Source organism: Rhinatrema bivittatum, chromosome 2 (genome assembly GCF_901001135.1).
Source record: "Rhinatrema bivittatum chromosome 2, aRhiBiv1.1, whole genome shotgun sequence".
Classification (NCBI taxonomy): Eukaryota; Metazoa; Chordata; class Amphibia; order Gymnophiona; family Rhinatrematidae; genus Rhinatrema; species Rhinatrema bivittatum.
Window position 1 is genome coordinate 294,205,309 of NC_042616.1, and position 17,851 is coordinate 294,223,159.

At 41.2% G+C, this 17,851-nt stretch overlaps 1 protein-coding gene across 20 annotated transcripts in view; it reads left to right on the forward strand.

Moving 5' to 3' along the window:
• CLASP2 (cytoplasmic linker associated protein 2) overlaps window positions 1-17,851 on the forward strand; it is a 963,528-nt gene that overhangs the window by 695,935 nt on the left and 249,742 nt on the right. For all 20 annotated transcript variants that reach the window (XM_029589622.1, XM_029589627.1, XM_029589623.1 and 17 more), the window contains one exon: window positions 9,299-9,462. In XM_029589622.1, coding sequence (XP_029445482.1) covers window positions 9,299-9,462 — 164 coding nt within the window. The remainder of the gene's footprint in view (window positions 1-9,298; window positions 9,463-17,851) is intronic.

A 17,851-nucleotide genomic window follows, 5' to 3' on the forward strand; every position in this document is an offset into this window, starting at 1 on the left:
AATCAGATTACCCTAATTTGTTGCTTTTTGCTCTTTTGTTTTAAATGAATGCACATTCCTATTTCGTAGTGGCAACACTTAGAGGGTGTATGCATAGACTTTGCTGGAGGGAGCCATGGCCTGTGGCCTCTGGCCAAGAATTTTTACAGCAGATGTGCTAGAAGGAATAGGGAGAGGGCTAAAAGTGGAAGAAAATCTCTATGGAGTTGTGAATGAAGTCTCCTGATGCCATAGCCCAGTGAAGGACAGTTTAGTTAGAAATGTAAGTGCAAAGGAATATAAGAAAACAGGTGGACAAAAGAAAATGTTCTCCTGTGGCTGAGTAAATAGTGCCTCTTGATACTGTTATTTACTGCAGTAGCATGTGTGAGCTGGGCCATGCACCTTATCCTGATAGTATAAACACTTGTATTTATTTATTGTTTACTGTAAACCGAGGTGATGTATAACTATACGTACCGCGGTATATAAGAATCTCTAAATAAATAAATAAATAAATATTTATTTATTTATTTATTTAAGGATTTTTATATACCGCGGCTCGTTAGCAAACATCACCTCGGTTTACAATGAACATTAAATTAGCAACAAGCTTTACAATCCAACAGATATAAGTAATGATATATAGCTGATAACATAGAACTTACAATAATTGAAATAAATCAAACTAGAAATTAGTTAGGGGTATAAGGAGTATTAAACTCCTAGGCCCAGATGATCTAAAGAGCAGGCATCAAAGTATGGATTCACTTCTGTTTCCCCCACTTAGTAAATAACAGACCGCTAACCAGACTTTTTTTATTTAAAATATTGAGTTTAAGTTCTGTCGGGAAAAAGCATTATATATACAGGCACAGTAGCATAGTTAATAATGTCAGATAAAAACCATAAGAACATAAGAAAATGCCATACTGGGTCAGACCAAGGGTCCATCAAGCCCAGCATCCTGTTTCCAACAGTGGCCAATCCAGGCCATAAGAACCTGACAAGTACCCAAAAACTAAGTCTATTCCATGTTACCATTGCTAATGGCAGTGGCTATTCTCTAAGTGAACTTAATAGCAGGTAAGGGACTTCTCCTCAAGAACTTATCCAATCCTTTTTTAAACACAGCTATACTAACTGCACTAACCACATCCTCTGGCAACAAATTCCAGAGTTTAATTGTGCGTTGAGGGAAAAGAACTTTCTCCGATTAGTTTTAAATGTGCCCATGCTAACTTCATGGAGTGCCCCCTAGTCTTTCTACTATCCGAAAGAGTAAATAACCGATTCACATCTACCCGTTCTAGACCTCTCATGATTTTAAACATCTCTATCATATCCCCCCTCAGCCGTCTCTTCTCCAAGCTGAAAAGTCCCAACCTCTTTAGTCTTTCCTCATAGGGGAGCTGTTCCATTCCCCTTATCATTTTGGTAGCCCTTCTCTGTACCTTCTCCATCGCAATTATATCTTTTTTGAGATGCGGCGACCAGTATTATACACAGTATTCAAGGTGCGGTCTCACCATGGAGCGATACAGAGGCATTATGACATTTTCCGTTTTATTCACCATTTCCTTTCTAATAATTCCCAACATTCTGTTTGCTATTTTGACTGCCGCAGCACACTGAACCGACGATTTCAAAGTGTTATCCACTATGACGCCTAGATCTTTCTTGGGTTGTAGCACCTAATATGGAACCCAACATTGTGTAATTATAGCATAGGTTATTTTTCCCTATATGCATCACCTTGCACTTATCCATATTAAATTTCATCTCCCATTTGGATGCCCAATTTTCCAGTCTCACAAGGTCTTCCTGCAGTTTATCACAATCTGCTTGTGATTTAACTACTCTGAACAATTTTGTGTCATCTGCAAATTTGATTATCTCACTCGTCGTATTTCTTTCCAGATCATTTATAAATATATTGAAAAGTAAGGGTCCCAATACAGATCCCTGAGGAACTCCACTGTCCACTCCCTTCCACTGAGAAAATTGCCCATTTAATCCTACTCTCTGTTTCCTGTCTTTTAGCCAGTTTGCAATCCAAGAAAGGACATCGCCACCTATCCCATGACTTTTTACTTTTCCTAGAAGCCTCTCATGAGGAACTTTGTCAAACGCCTTCTGAAAATCCAAGTATACTACATCTACCGGTTTACCTTTATCCACGTGTTTATTAACTCCTTCAAAAAAGTGAAGCAGATTTGTGAGGCAAGACTTTGTTCCATTAAACCATGTCTTTCTATATGTTCTGTGATTTTGATGTTTAGAACACTTTCCACTATTTTTCCTGGCACTGAAGTCAGGCTAACCAGTCTGTAGTTTCCCGGATCGCCCCTGGAGCCCTTTTTGGGGTTACATTTGCTATCCTCCAGTCTTCAGGTACAATGAATGATTTTAATGATTGGTTACAAATTTTTACTAATAGGTCTGAAATTTCATTTTTTATTTATTTATTTATTTATTTATTTATTTATTTCGGATTTTTATATACCGGCATTCTCAATACAAGTATCGAATCAGGTCGGTTTACATAGAACAAAACTGTCGCAATAAAGGCGTTACATTAAACAGCGTTTCTTAACATATGAGTAACATATAACATATCATATAAAAATATAAATAAATAATACAAATTAAATATTACATAGACTATAAAAATAATAATAACTCGTCAACAGGACGTGGTTCCTTCAGAACTCTGGGGTGTATACCATCCGGTCCAGGTGATTTACTACTCTTCAGTTTGTCAATCAGGCCTACCACATCTTCTAGATTCACCGTGATTTGATTCAGTCCATCTGAATCATTACTCATGAAAACCTTCTCCATTACGGGTACCTCCCCAACATCCTCTTCAGTAAACACTGAAGCAAAGAAATCATTTAATCTTTCCGCGATGGCCTTATCTTCTCTAAGTGCCCCTTTAACCCCTCGATCATTGAATGGTCCAACTGACTCCCTCACAGGCTTTCTGCTTCGGATATATTTTAAAAAGTTTTTACTGTGAGTTTTTGACTCTACAGCCAACTTCTTTTCAAATTCTCTTAGCCTGTCTTATCAATGTCTTACATTTAACTTGCCGACGTTTATGCTTTATCCTATTTTCTTCTGTTGGATCCTTCTTCCAATTTTTGAATGAAGATCTTTTGGCTAAAATAGCTTCTTTCACCTCCCCTTTTAACCATGCTGGTAATCATTTTGCCTTCTTTCCACCTTTCTTAATGTGTGGAATACATCTAGACTGTGCTTCTAGAATGGTATTTTTTAACAATGAATACACCTCTTGGACATTTTTTACTTTTGTAGCTGTTCCTTTCAGTTTTTCTCTAACAATTTTTCTCATTTTATCAAAGTATCCCTTTTGAAAGTTTAGCATGAAAGCCTTGGATTTACACTCTATTCCTCTTCCAGTCATTAAATCCAATTTGATCATGTTATGATCACTATTGCCAAGCGGCCCCACCACCATTACCTCTCTCACCAAGTCCTGTGCTCCACTGAGAATTAGATCTAAAATTGCTCCCTCTCTCGTCTGTTCCTGAACCAATTGCTCCATAAAGCTATCATTTATTCCATCCAGGAACATTATCTCTCTAGCGTGTCCCGATGATACATTTACCCAGTCAATATTGGGGTAATTGAAGTCTCCCATTATTACTGCACTACCAATTTGGTTAGCTTCCCTAATTTCTCTTAGCATTTCACTGTCCGTCTCACCATCTTGACCAGGTGGACGGTAGTATACCCCTATCACTGTAGTCTTCCCTGACACACAAGGGATTTCTACCCATAAAGATTCAATTTTGTATTTAGTCTCATGCAGGATGTTTATCCTGTTGGACTCTATGCCATCGCAGACATAAAGCGCCACACCTCCTCCCGGGTGCTCCTCTCTGTCATTGCGATATAATTTGTACCCCGGTATAGCACTTTCCCATTGGTTATCCTCTTTCACCATGTCTCTGAGATGCCAATTAAGTCTGTCATCATTCACTGCTATACATTCTAATTCTCCCATTTTACTTCTTAGACTTCTGGCATTAGCATACAAACATTTCAAAGTTTGTTTTTTGTTTGTATTTTCATTCTGCTTTTTAATTGATAGGGATAAGTTAGAATTTTGTAGCTCAGGTGAGTTTTTAGTTACAGGCACTTGGACTATTTTTCTAATTATTGGAACCTCACTGTTGGGATGCCCTAATTCTAATGCATCATTAGTATCCTTTGAAGATACCTCTCTCCGAACCATGCGCTGCTGAGCAACTGTCGGCTTTCCCCTTTGTTCTAGTTTAAAAGCTGCTCTATCTCATTTTAAAGGTTAGCGCCAGCAGTCTGGTTCCACCTTGGTTAAGGTGGAGCCCATCCCTTCGGAAGAGACTCCCCCTTCCCGAAAAGGTTCCCCAGTTCCTAACAAAACTGAATCCCTCTTCCTTGCACCATGGTCTCATCCATGCATTGAGACTCCGGAGCTCTGCCTTCCTCTGGTGACCTGCGCGTGGAACAGGGAGCATTTCAGAGAATGCTACCCTGGAGGTTCTAGATTTAAGCTTTCTACCTAAGAGCCTAAATTTGGCTTCCAGAACCTCCCTCCCACATTTTCCTATGTCGTTGGTGCCCACTTGTACCATGACAGCCAGCTCCTCCCCAGCACTGTCTAAAATCCTATCTAGGTGACGCGTGAGGTCCGCCACCTTCGCACCAGGTAGGCATGTTATTTATTTTTATTTATTTATTTAAGGTCTCTTTTATACCGACATCCGTTGACACATCGCATCGGTTTACAAAAAACAAAAACATTTGGGCAGAGCCCTTACATATAACAGCGGAACAGGATTAACTTTTGGGCAGGGCCCTTACATATAACCAATAGAGTACATTAAACAGGGGGTGAAAACTAGATATAAATATAACTCAATATGAGTAAAAAACTATATACACAGATAGGAGAGTTCAAAATACAAAAAACAGCAGGCAAATTCTTAGTCTTAAATCGAAAGCATTCATGGTCATAGCTCGAAGATTATATTATAGAGGAATTCTCTAGAGGGGAAATTCTAAGTGGTGGGGGGGGATATGGAGTAGGCTTGCTGGAAAAGCCAGGTTTTCAGTTTTTTTTTGAATTTGGGTGTATGTGTCTCTAGGCGTATATCATGGGGTAGGGAGTTCCATAAGGTGGGGCTGGCGAGGGAGAAAGCTCTGCTAATAGTAGAGGAGAGTTTGAAGGTTTTAATGGGTTGGGCACGAAGGGTCCCTTGGAGGGCTGTGCGGGTGGGTCTGTTGGAGGTGCGGGGGAGGAGGGGGGGGTTGATCCAGTTGAAGTTGGAGTTTACCAGACTTTTATGAATGATGGATAGTGCTTTATAAAGAATTCGTGAATTTATTGGGAGCCAATGTAGTTCTATGAGTGTGGGGGTAATATGGTCTCTTTTTCTTGTGTTTGATGTTACCAGGCGATCCTCACGCCCACCAGCCACCCAGCTATCTACATTCCTAATAATCGAATCACCAACTATGACGGCCGACCTAACCCTTCCCTCCTGGGCAGTAGGCATTGGGGAGATATCCTCCGTGCGAAAGGACAATTCATCACCTGGAGAGCAGGTCCTTGCTACAGGATCCTTTCCTTCTGCACCTGGTTGGTGCTCTCCCATCATGAGACCTTCTTCCTCCAAGGCAGCACCAGGGCTGCCAGTCTGAAGTTGGGACTTGACTACTATGTCCCTGAAGGTCTCATCTATATACCTATATACCTCTCTGTCTGCCTCAGCTCCTCCAAAATGATCCATCCAGTTTGCCCAGCAAGTTGCTTAGGATACTCCCATGGGGAAATGTTAACTTTAGGCAGGCCTGGAGCTACCAGATGTGTACACCCAGGGAACTGGCAGTGGAAGAAGAGGAGGCCCATGAGGTAACCAGTGAACTCCATCCTACTTGGCAGCCAAAGAAGGAAGAGGCCCATGCAGCCACTGGAGGACCCCATTCCATCAGTGGCCGAAGAGAGGCCTGCGAGGCTGCCAGTGGACCACATACCATCGGTGGCTGAAAAAAAAGATCAGTGAGGCTGCCGGTGGACCCCACCGGGGGCTGAGAAGAGGGCGTGGTCGCAGTGGACCCCCATCCCACTGGTGGCTGAGAAGATGAGGCCTGTGAGGTTGCCAGTGGACTCCTTCCCACCGGCAGTCGAAGAAAGAAGAGAAGCCCTTCCAGGATGGTACCTGTTCGCCTGCTCCTCCATGTGTGCAAGCCCTGTGGTATTCAAAACACATACGGTTAGCACATGCTCTATGCTGATCTCGCAATGCACGAGATCAGCATAGAGGAAGTGCTAGCACTGCAAGATTGAAATAGCGCAGAGCTGGCACATAAGGAGGAACAACAGAATGGACTGCTCCTGATCGGGAGCCTACTTGCCTTCCCTGTGTGAGTGAATGGGAGCCTGGGTGGGGGGGTGTGAAAGGGAATCTGACTGGGTGGGTGGTGTTTGTGAATGGGATCCTGACTGGGAAAGGGGGTGAATGGGAGCCTAAGTGTGTGGGGGGGGGGGGCGGGGCTGGGGTGTGTGTGTATGTTTGTGTGTGAGAATAGAAAACTGACGCGTGTGTGTGTGTGTGTGTGTGTGTGTGTGTTGATGGGAGCCTGCCTAGAGTATGTGTGTAGATGGGAGCCTGACTGGTGGGGGGGGGGGCTGTTTGTGAATGGGAGCCTGACTGGGGGTTGTTGTACGGTAGCCTGGCTGAGCTGTGTATGCATGTATATATGTTAAAGGAAGCCTGACTGGGGTGTTTTTGTAAATGGGAGCCTGTCTACAGGGGGGTGTTTTATGAATGCCAGTCGGACTGGGGGAGAGTGTGTCAATTGGTGCCTAACTTGGGGGGGGGGTGAATGGGAGCCTGACTGGGTTACTGGGAAAACATCATTTTGGGTTTAAAAAAAAAAGAGTGGGGAAGCTTAGTAATTGTTCGCAGAGGGCAGCAAAATAGCTAACATCTGCCCCCACTTTAGGTTTAACAGAAGTTTACCCCATGTCTTCATTTCCATTCTCTAGCCTCTAGGGAACCTCTGTGTTTGTCCCACGCCCTTTTGAACTCCATTACCATTATTGTCTTCACCTCTTCTGGGAAGGCATTCCATGTATCCACCACCCATTCCATAAAGAAGTGTTTCCTGACATTGTTCTTGAGTCTTCCTCCTTGACGTTTTATGTTACGACCCCTAGTTTTACCATTTGATTTCCATCGGAAAAGGTTTGATTTTTATGCATAATTAATTCCTTTCAGGCATTTGAAAATCTGTATTATCTCTCCTGTTGCTCCTCTAATCCAGAGTATACATAATTAGGTTTTTCAGTCTCATCTCCTAAGTTTTCCGGTGCAGATCCTACACCAATTTGGTTGCCTTTCTCTGATATGTTTCCATCCTGTCTTTATCATTTCTGAGATAGTCCCCAAAACTGAACACAGTACTCCAAGTGAGGCCTCACAAATGGCCTATACAAGGGCATGATCACCTCCTTTTTTTTTTTCTGCTACCTCTGCACCTCTTTTTTCAGTCCAGTATTTCTCTAGCCTAAGCCACCTCCTTATCATATTACTTCGTGACCTTCAGATCATTGGTCACCATGAACCCAAGGTCTCTTTTCTGGTCTATGTACATCAGTCTTTCACCCCCCATCACGTAAAGCTCCTTTAGATTACTGTTCCTTCCCCAAATGTATAACTTTGCACTTCTCGCTATTGAATACCATCTGCCAAACCCTTGAATACTCCTTGAATTTTTTATAGATTTTCTCATTTTTGCTATTTTTTCAGATGTGACACTCTGTTGCAGATCTTAGTGTCAACTTCATAAAGACAAACTTTACCTATTAATCATTCTATAATATCGCTCACAAAGTCATTGAAGAGAACCAGTCCCAGAACTGATCCTTGAGGAACTCTACTTTCCACTCTTCTCTCTTCAGAGAATGTTCCATTTACCACTTCTCGCTGATGTCTGTCAATTAACCAATTTGTTATCTATTCCACCACTTTGGGACCCACTCCCATGCTTTTCAGTTTATTCATGTGGGACTGTTATCAAAAAGCCTTGATGGAATCCAAATAACCCACATCGAGTGCTTTTCCTGGATCTAATTCTCTAGTCACTCAATCAAAAAAAATCAGATTCATTTGACAGGATGATCTTATGAAATGAAACCATGTTGGATTGGATCCTGCAACCCATTGTGTTGTAGATAGTTCATTATCCTTTACTTTTTGTATCCAATATTTCCTATACAAAAGATGTTATTTAACCTCTACATCACAAATCATTTCATTTGGTTTCAGGAATTATTCATGTCATTTGTGTCTGGTCATGTGACAGACATAAATTGACTACATCTTGCATTGATTGTGTTAAATTTTGATGCAGTACTTAAAGCTAATGGGTCAGAATGTACTTATACATCTAGTGAACACTATGATTCTGCCTCGATTTATTACCACAGCATGACTTAATGAGCTTCATGACTTTGATACCAAGTCCAAAGGATTTTCATTGTACACCTTATTTCTGTACTTTTCAGGGCAGCTGATTCTAGCTCTCACTTTTCTAGGATAGATTTTTTTCAAAAGAATCGTGAGTGGCCTTTGTTGCAATGGAACTGATAGCCACCAATATTCAGATAGACAGCATACCTTTGAATAGAACAGGTAGCATAATTCAAACAAAGAAAGCTTTAAGTGGAAGAATAGGCCATGGTAGTGTATGCAAAGAATGAGCAGGAATGACTTGAGCCCTGTGTCATGTTGCTGTATTCTGCAAACAGAAATCATATTTAGGCATACTTCCATGAAGTTGCTGTTTTCTGAAATGCATTTATCATCATACTCGCAGACAATCTCACGTTAAATCATATTTATGGAACAAAGGAGGAATGATCATGTGTTTTTTGTAATTCCTGTAGCTTCACTAATTAAAAATGATTGAAATGGTAAGAGGAGCAACTTAAAGCAAGCATTGCCTCACCCGAAAAGAAAACATAAACTGGGTTGCTCCAGTCATCATGGCTAAAAGCTTTTCTTCACTCAGTAATACTGCATGAAATAGCTAATTGTCAAATACTGCCAAAGTTGAATGATTTAAAAAAATAAACTGTTATCAGAGAGACTGATGAAATTCAAGACAGATTATTTTTTTTCTGCTTGGCTGCTAATCACTGCCTTTGATTTCCTTGAAGAGCTTATTTTTGCCAAGCTTCAAGTTCATTATGGGTCAACGTTTCCTCCTCTCTCCTTTTCTTACTTCCCTCTACCTTCTTCAGGTGTTCAGCATGTTTTTGGAGACCTTAGTGGATTTCATTCAGGTTCATAAAGAAGATCTGCAGGACTGGCTTTTTGTGCTGCTAACACAGCTGCTGAAGAAAATGGGTGCCGATTTGCTTGGATCTGTACAAGCAAAAGTCCAGAAAGCCCTCGATATCACAAGGTAACATGTAATGGATTTTTTTTCACAATGTATTGCTGGTGTATGCAGAATATGTAGCAGCCATGGATTGAAACCTTGCAAGAAGAGGAAATTCTTGTCTTGGACACCTTGCCGTGTTGCCTGCTGGGGCTCATTTCATGTCCTTTTAGTTTCCGGTGGACAGATTTTGGAAAAATCCTGCATAGCAGCTGTCATAAAAGAAAATATTCATCAGAATCTGAAGAAAAGTGTTCAGAACATGCAGCAGACAGACATTCCATTAATGCTTTCCACTCCTCCTCCAGGTATATTCACACACACACATCTATTAACCCAAATATATATGTGCCTTTTATTTGCCGGTGATAACCCTTGGATCTAAATATATTCACTCTTGCTTGAAACTAGTCTAACCCCAAGTTAAAGTCGCACAGCTCTCATGGCTTTCTATGGGAACATTTTAGACATGTTCTAAAACTAATGACACTTAAACAAGATTGAGAAACCCTCTTACTTTGCACTGTCAGTTAATTCCCCAAAATGTACAGCCTTCCCCTGTTTTTTAAACACTGGCTAAAGTTTTCCATGCCAAATCTACCTTTAAACGACAGCACTCCTTTTTGTCACCAAGGATCCTGGCTCTCTCCATTTAAAAACCTTGGCCTACCCTAATACATTGACATGTATAAATAGCATGTCATCTCTTTTCCTAATGTGATACTAGCATTCACAGCTTTACTCCCTCCTCCTCCCTAACATGTTGAGTTGTACTTCACACACGTTTTACATATATAGTAAAAGCCCCATTACCAGGCACTCAACTATCCAGAATGTTCAATTAATGGCATCTTGCCCAGGCAGCATCTTAGGGGAGGGGATTGACAGAAGGGGAGGGCTCAGTTTAGGGAGCAGAGTAGCTTTTCTTTGCTATGCCATGTTCACTCCAGTGGAATTACACTAGCCTAAATAAAGAGTGAATATATTTAGATTCATGGCAAATAAAAGGCACACATATATTTGGATTTTCTGAAAGAGACAGGAGGGCAGAGGTGGAAAATGACAGAATGAAGGGACTTTTACTATATACAACTCTTAAACACTGAGTACATATCCATGAGACTTTAGATCCCTGGGACTGTAAGAATATTAAAATACATGACATAAGACTTGGCCCTACTGGATCTGACCAAAGGTCCATCAAGCCTAGGATTCTGTTTCCAATAGCGGCTAATCAGGATCACAAGTACCTAGCAAGATCCCAAGATTCCAAGCTTTATATCCCAAGAATAAGCAGTGGGTTTCTACAACTCTTCCTTAATAATGGTTAATGGACACTTCTTCCAAGAACTTAAATGCAACTACACTGATAGCTTTCACTACATCCTCTGTGGGGAATTCCAGAGCGTAATTATACATTGAGTAAAAAAATATTTTCTCTTATTAGTTTTAATTGTATTACCTAGTAACTTCATTGTATATCCCCTGGTCTTTGGACTTTTTGAAAGAGTAAACAACTGATTAATGTTTACTAGTTCTGTTCCACTCATTATTTCATATACCTCTATCATATCTCCCCTCGGCCATCTCTTCTCCAAGCTGAAGAATCCTAACCTCTTTAGCCTTTCTTCATAGGGGAATTGTTCCATTCCCTTTATCATTTTGGTAGCACTTCTTTGTACCTTTTCTAATTCTGCTATATTTGTTTTGAGATGTGACCAGAACTGCACACAGTACTCAATATGAGGTTGCACCATGGAGCAATAGAGGTCTATAAAATAATGAGAACTCTAGAATGGGTAAAAGGACTAGGGGGCACTCCATGAAGCTAGCAAGTAGCACATTTAAAACAATTCAGAGAAAATTAGTTTTCACTCAACGCACAATAAAGCTCTGGAATTTGTTGCCAGAGGATGTGGTTAGTGCAATTAGTGTAGCTGGGTTCAAAAAAGGTTTGGATACGTTCTTGGAGGAGATGTCCATTAACTGCTGACTTAGGGAATAACCCTCAGTTATTACTTGCATTAGTAGCATGGGATCTACTTAATGTTTGGGTACTTGCCAGGTAATTTTAAACTGGATTGGCCACTGTTGGAAACAGGATGCTGGGCTTGATGGACTTCTTGGTCTGACCCAGTATGGCATGTTCTTATTATCTAGATTCTTTTCCTGAGTGGTGACTCCTAATGTGGAAACTTGCATTGTATAGCCATAATTTGTGTTACTCTTCCCTAAGTACATCACTTTACACTTGTCCACATCAAATTTCCTTTGCTATTTGCATTCCTAGTCTCCCAGTTTTGCAAGGTCCTCTTGCAATTTCTCACAGTCCTCTTGTAATTTAACCTGCAATACAGGTACACAGGGCTCATTCATAATGATTAGTTATGGTACTAGCCTCCACTGCTGCGTAGTCATTTCGCAATAATATCAACTATGTACATACAGTATGTTTAAATTGCACCTTCCTTCACACTATACACACAACACTAGGTAGCATGTGACCAAGTTTATTTTTCTTTTGTTAATATTCCTTTACTTTCTGCAATACCAGTCCAGAATGGTTCAGTTTAGTCCCTCGTCCAGCTGATTGAAGTAAAGATCTGTGACATCACATCCAGGTCATTGAGCACAGACTGGTTTGAGCCAGTATTCTCTGCCTCCAGCTGATGAAAGAACTACTCAGGAACAGCAGTATTTATCTTACTGGTCTAGCATATGATTTGAATTTAATTTAAAAAAAAGACATGTTTGGGTCATGCATCTGTAATCTTTACAGAATAGTGAACCACCATTTTGTTATGTTCCCATTCTCATTAAGGGATTCTTAGTTGAGCCAATTTAGAGCAGATATCTAAGACATTGAGTTTGTCTGGGCCATGCTCCTCTAATTTTTACAGTGTAGCATGCCAACATTTAGTTATGCTCCCATTCTCATATGTGGGTAATTGGTTGAGCCAGTTCAGAGCATATATACATATATTATGGAAAGGAGAAGAGGATCATATAACAGACTTTTAAATCTTCACTACCTTTCTTTACTTGATTTAAAAAAAAGAAGGGAAAGAGAGGACCCTTGAATGTCAAAAGGTAAGACTTAAGGACTATTTCATTTTTAAATGATTCTAGCCTTCATCTTAGAGATTATAAGGTCGTTTTAATTCCTATTTATGCCATATCATTATCACTGTTGTGCTCCCTGCAACAGCAGTAGAAGAACTGCAGCAGACAGCACAGCTGGCATTGCATGAAATTCCTATGAATAAAACACAGAGAATCTAAGACCCTGAACAAGCTCAAAAGTTAAGATTACGATTACTATTTATTGAATTTAATATACTGCCAATAAAGTAGTTTATCCAAGTGGTTTAAAATAAAAATGATAGCAAAGAACCACCAATTACAAAATGAGGTAAAAAGACCTTCATAAATACATAGCAGAGCAAAACACTATAAGCATTGTAACTTTGTTTGATAGTCACTCACATTGCTCTTTTGCTATGATATATTTTTTCAAATCATGGATCACATATAACTTTTTCATAGATTTTTTTAAGATGCAAATAAAAATGAGCAAACTAAGCCATGTAAGCCCACTAGGATTAGGGAAATATCTACAGTGCCTAAATGTAATCCGCTTTTAAGTAGCTGAAAGGTGGAATATAAATCAAATAAATATTGCGTAAGTTAGTGGGGGAAGGTATCTTGTTTGAAACTCGCATAGACATCCGCAACGTTTTTTATGCCATATTCAGCCCAATGTGTGCATTTCGATTACTCCTTTAGGGGTTACTTCCATATCTTAAATGCTTGCGTTTCTTCAGTGATTTCCAATTCATTCATTACCTCACTTGTACAAAAAAAAAATTCATAAAATTCAATCTAAAGTACATGCAGACAGAAAACAAAAATGTTAACAATCATAGGCCTGACTATTTACCCCGAGTCATTTGAATCAACATTTTTGTCGTTGATTTTTCAACAGCAGACATTCTGAATATGACTTGAGCAAAGTACTGCACAGCCATTGATAAACAAAAATCATGACCTTCCTATTTTGAATCCTGGACCTTATGCCAAAATGGGATCAGTTAAATAAGACACAGATGTATATTTGGATTTTCATATTCCTTAATTAGCGTTAAGATGCTTTATCTCCAGCAATACAGATTCTTCATAAGCATTTAACATTGTATCTATGTAAACCTGAGTTTGTAAATCTCAAAAGGAACTTAATAAAAAAAAAAAATACCCCTTACGCAAAAGATCTTTCTGTAGCAGGCATGGAGGTGGAATTTGGGGAGAACAATTCTGTTCCATAGAGAAGAGATTACGTGTTAATGTCGCAGGATAATTCTTCCCAAATGTGGTCGGAATATAAATTACATAACCCTAACAGTGATCTGTTTTTATCCGCTTTCAAACAGTTGAGAATTTGTCTGTCTCCATTACATAGCCATGAAATACTTTCATTTTAAACTTTCTTTTTAAATTTGATTTATTTTAAATATTTCAGTTTAGTAAACAGTTTAGTTCAGATTCAGTAAAAAAAAAAAAAAAAATTTTCTCAAAGAATTTGTCTAAAATAGGGAAAGCAGTTCTTTTCTGTAAAAAGTATAATTAAAACAGTGTATTTGCATCTAACTCCATCCGCAGATAACTATGATCAGATTACAAATTTGAAAACAAAAGGCACCTTAGGTTGTATAACTCAAAAAGTTGTATTTATTCAAAATTTATAAACCACCTATCAACATGCTAGGCAGTTTCCATAAAAGCATTCATGATATTGCACAATTAACACAAAATGAACAATAAATAATACAAAGTATTATGGGGAGTGGAAATCCGAATGAACTGTATTTGATGGGGGGGGAAAGGCTGATGTGCACGGAGCAGGAGAGGGACCTTGGGGTGATAGTGTCTAATGATATGAAGTCTGCGAAACAATGCGAAAAGGCGATAGCAAAAGCCAGAAGAATACTGGGCTGCATAGAGAGAGGAATATCGAGTAAGAAAAGGGAAGTGATTATCCCCTTGTACAGGTCCTTGGTGAGGCCTCACCTGGAGTACTGTGTTCAGTTCTGGAGACCGTATCTACAAAAAGACAAAGACAAGATGGAAGCGGTACAGAGAAGGGCGACCAGGAAGGTGGAGGATCTTCATCGGATGACGTACGAGGAGAGATTGAAGAATCTAAATATGTACACCCTGGAGGAAAGGAGGAGCAGAGGTGATATGATACAGACTTTCAGATACTTGAAAGGTTTTAATGATCCAAAGACAACAACAAACCTTTTCCGTAGGAAAAAAATCAGCAGAACCAGGGGTCACGATTTGAAGCTCCAGGGAGGAAGATTCAGAACCAATGTCAGGAAGTATTTCTTCACAGAGAGGGTGGTGGATGCCTGGAATGCCCTTCCGGAGGATGTGGTGAAGACCAGAACTGTGAAGGACTTCAAAGAGGCGTGGGATAAACACTGTGGATCCATAAAGTCAAGAGGCCGCCAATGAAGAGTGGGTGACTCGCCAGAATGATGGCTACTGCCTGGAGACAATACCCTTATTCAATAAACATATACATGCTTACTGTGACTCCAACATCGCTCTAAGCTTCAACAGCAAGAGGAAACGTGGAAAAAAGGATTTGCACTCACAAAGAGGGGAGTAGCTGGCTTGTTACGGCGGTTACTACCCCAAACCAAATAAGCCTGATACTTCACTTTCAATGCATATACAGCATAGTTCTCTGCTTCAACGGCAGGGGAGAAGAAAAAACTGATACTTCACACATCCAGCAGAGCTCTCTGCTTCAACGGCAGGAGAGAAGAAAAACTGATGCTTCACGCATATCCAGCATAGCTTCAACGGCAGGGGAGAAGAAAAAAGGATTCGCACTCACAAAGCGGGGAGTAGCTGGCTTGTTAAGGCGGTTACTACCCCAAACCAAATGTGCCTGATACTTCACTTTCGATGCATATCCAGCATGGCTCTCTGCTTCAACGGCATGGGAGAAGACTGATACATCACGCATTTCCAGCATAGCTCTCTGCTTCAATGGCAGGAGAGAAGAAAAACTGATTCTTCACGCATATCCAGCATAGCTCCCTGCTTCAACAGCAGGGGAGAAGAAAAACAACCAATAAGGGCTGTAAAACATAGTCTGGGTAAAACAAGCATGGGTGTAGCTTGCTTATTGCGGTGGTTACTACCCCTACTACCCCTAACTAATCAAGCTAGATATTTCACTTGGATGCAGCTCCATTAATGGTTAATGGTGGGGGTGGAAGGGAAATAGAACCAAGAGCTAAGAGAAACAGATAAGTATGAGAGAAAAAATGTGTGAAGCTTGCTGGGCAGACTGGATGGGCCGTTTGGTCTTCTTCTGCCGTCATTTCTATGTTTCTATGTTTCTATAAAATCCTAAAATGTATATACTAAAAAATCCCATAAAATTAGTACTAAAATAATAAACAGTAAAAAAAACAGTAAACTCTAATAACATATTACAAGTAAAATGCAAATCTGCCTATCCTGCTCTTTTGCTATCATGGCAATTATAAGTTAGTGGCTATTAAGGGGAGGTGGACCTGGGAAGAAGCTCTCGCGAGGCTGGTAGGCATACGGCCCGACCCGCAGACCCAGCCATCATGGCAATTATAAGTTAGTGGCTATTAAGGGGAGGTGGACCTGGGAAGAAGCTCCCGCGAGGCTGGTAGGCATACGGCCCGACCCGCAGACCCAGCCGGAGCCCAACCCCACGATCAGAAGGGAAGCCGGCGGAGGAAAAACCAAAAATAAAAAAACAGCGGTAAGCCCACCCTCAGAGGACCGACGTCATCTTTGGCACCTCAAAGCCCTTTAAAGGGCAAGCGACGGCCATAGGCGTCGCACGCCTAAGGAGCGCAACAAAGGGGCCAGCCCCTTTATGCGCCCCTTCGTGCATACCGGAGCACGGTCTCTCTATTTACCCCCCTACCACCCCTCCAGTAAACTGACTCGCTCCTTGACTCTAGCCTGTCCACAGCTTCTCTGCAAACTGACGCTCACACCAACTCCTTCAAGCAGACGGACACTCTGTCAACAGCCTCAAGCAGGCGGACACTCTGTCAACAGCCTCAAGCAGGCGGACACTCTCTCACATCCTTAAACAGACGGACGCCCACTCTACACTCAACACCTTCCAACAGACCTTCAGCACTCAGACTTACTCTAAGACCTGACCCAAGACTCCAGCCCTTCCTGCGTTCCTGCTATGAACCTGGACAACTCGCTGACTAAGAGCCCCTTCACCCGGTCTCTACATTCTACAGCCCCCTATCCAGAGTGCCTGCCCCTAGTCATCTGCCACTCCTCACCCCTGTTCACTGACTCTACTTATTCATCAGTCGGCTCCCTTTCAACAACCTCATATACCAGTTCAGACACAAAGAAGGCGCTATGCAAACCTTCCCGATCCCTATCATATATCATCGCCACCTTCTCCACACGAAGTCTCCTCAACAACTCCCGAACCATACAACTAAATCCCTCATTCCAATCATGACTACCCCCTCACGCAATTATTAGGGCTCACAATATTCTCTCTAACCCTCTTCAACGCACAGTCACTGACAAAAAAAAACCTCACATCCTCAACGATTACCTCTTGGACTCAAAGCCCGACATCTGTGCCATTATGGAAACCTGGGTAAAAAGCTCCGACATACCTCTGATAAATCAACTACCTAAACACCTCTATGACTTTTTCTCAATACCCAGACAAAAAAAAAGAGGTGGCTCGAAGCTCCAGGAAATTTATTTAGTGTTTGGCATCCTCTGGAGACCAAGAGCCTTGTGTCTGCAGATTGGCCACATGGGCTCCCCAGCCGAGGTTGGAAGCATCAGTGGTAAGAGTTAATTGAGGGTCTGGATCATTAAAACCTTTCAAGTATCTGAAAGTCTGTATCATATCACCTCTGCTCCTCCTTTCCTCCAGGGTGTACATATTTAGATTCTTCAATCTCTCCTCATACGTCATCCGATGAAGATCCTCCACCTTCCTGGTCGCCCTTCTCTGTACCGCTTCCATCTTGTCTTTGTCTTTTTGTAGATACGGTCTCCAGAACTGAACACAGTACTCCAGGTGAGGCCTCACCAAGGACCTGTACAAGGGGATAATCACTTCCCTTTTCTTACTCGATATTCCTACTTAGTCCCATCTCAAACCTTGTCGTTCATTGGGGCAGACTTGGGCAACTTGCAGGCAAAGGCTTTTCTGCCTCGACAGCGATCTCTCACTCTCATATCTCTTGCACGCCAGCTGCAGTCTCAGCACTCCACAACTGCACGCAACTTTCTCATCCTCCTGGGATACATGGCGTCCTCCGTTCAGGTTACACTAATGGCCCGTTTGACAATGAGAGTCATGCAG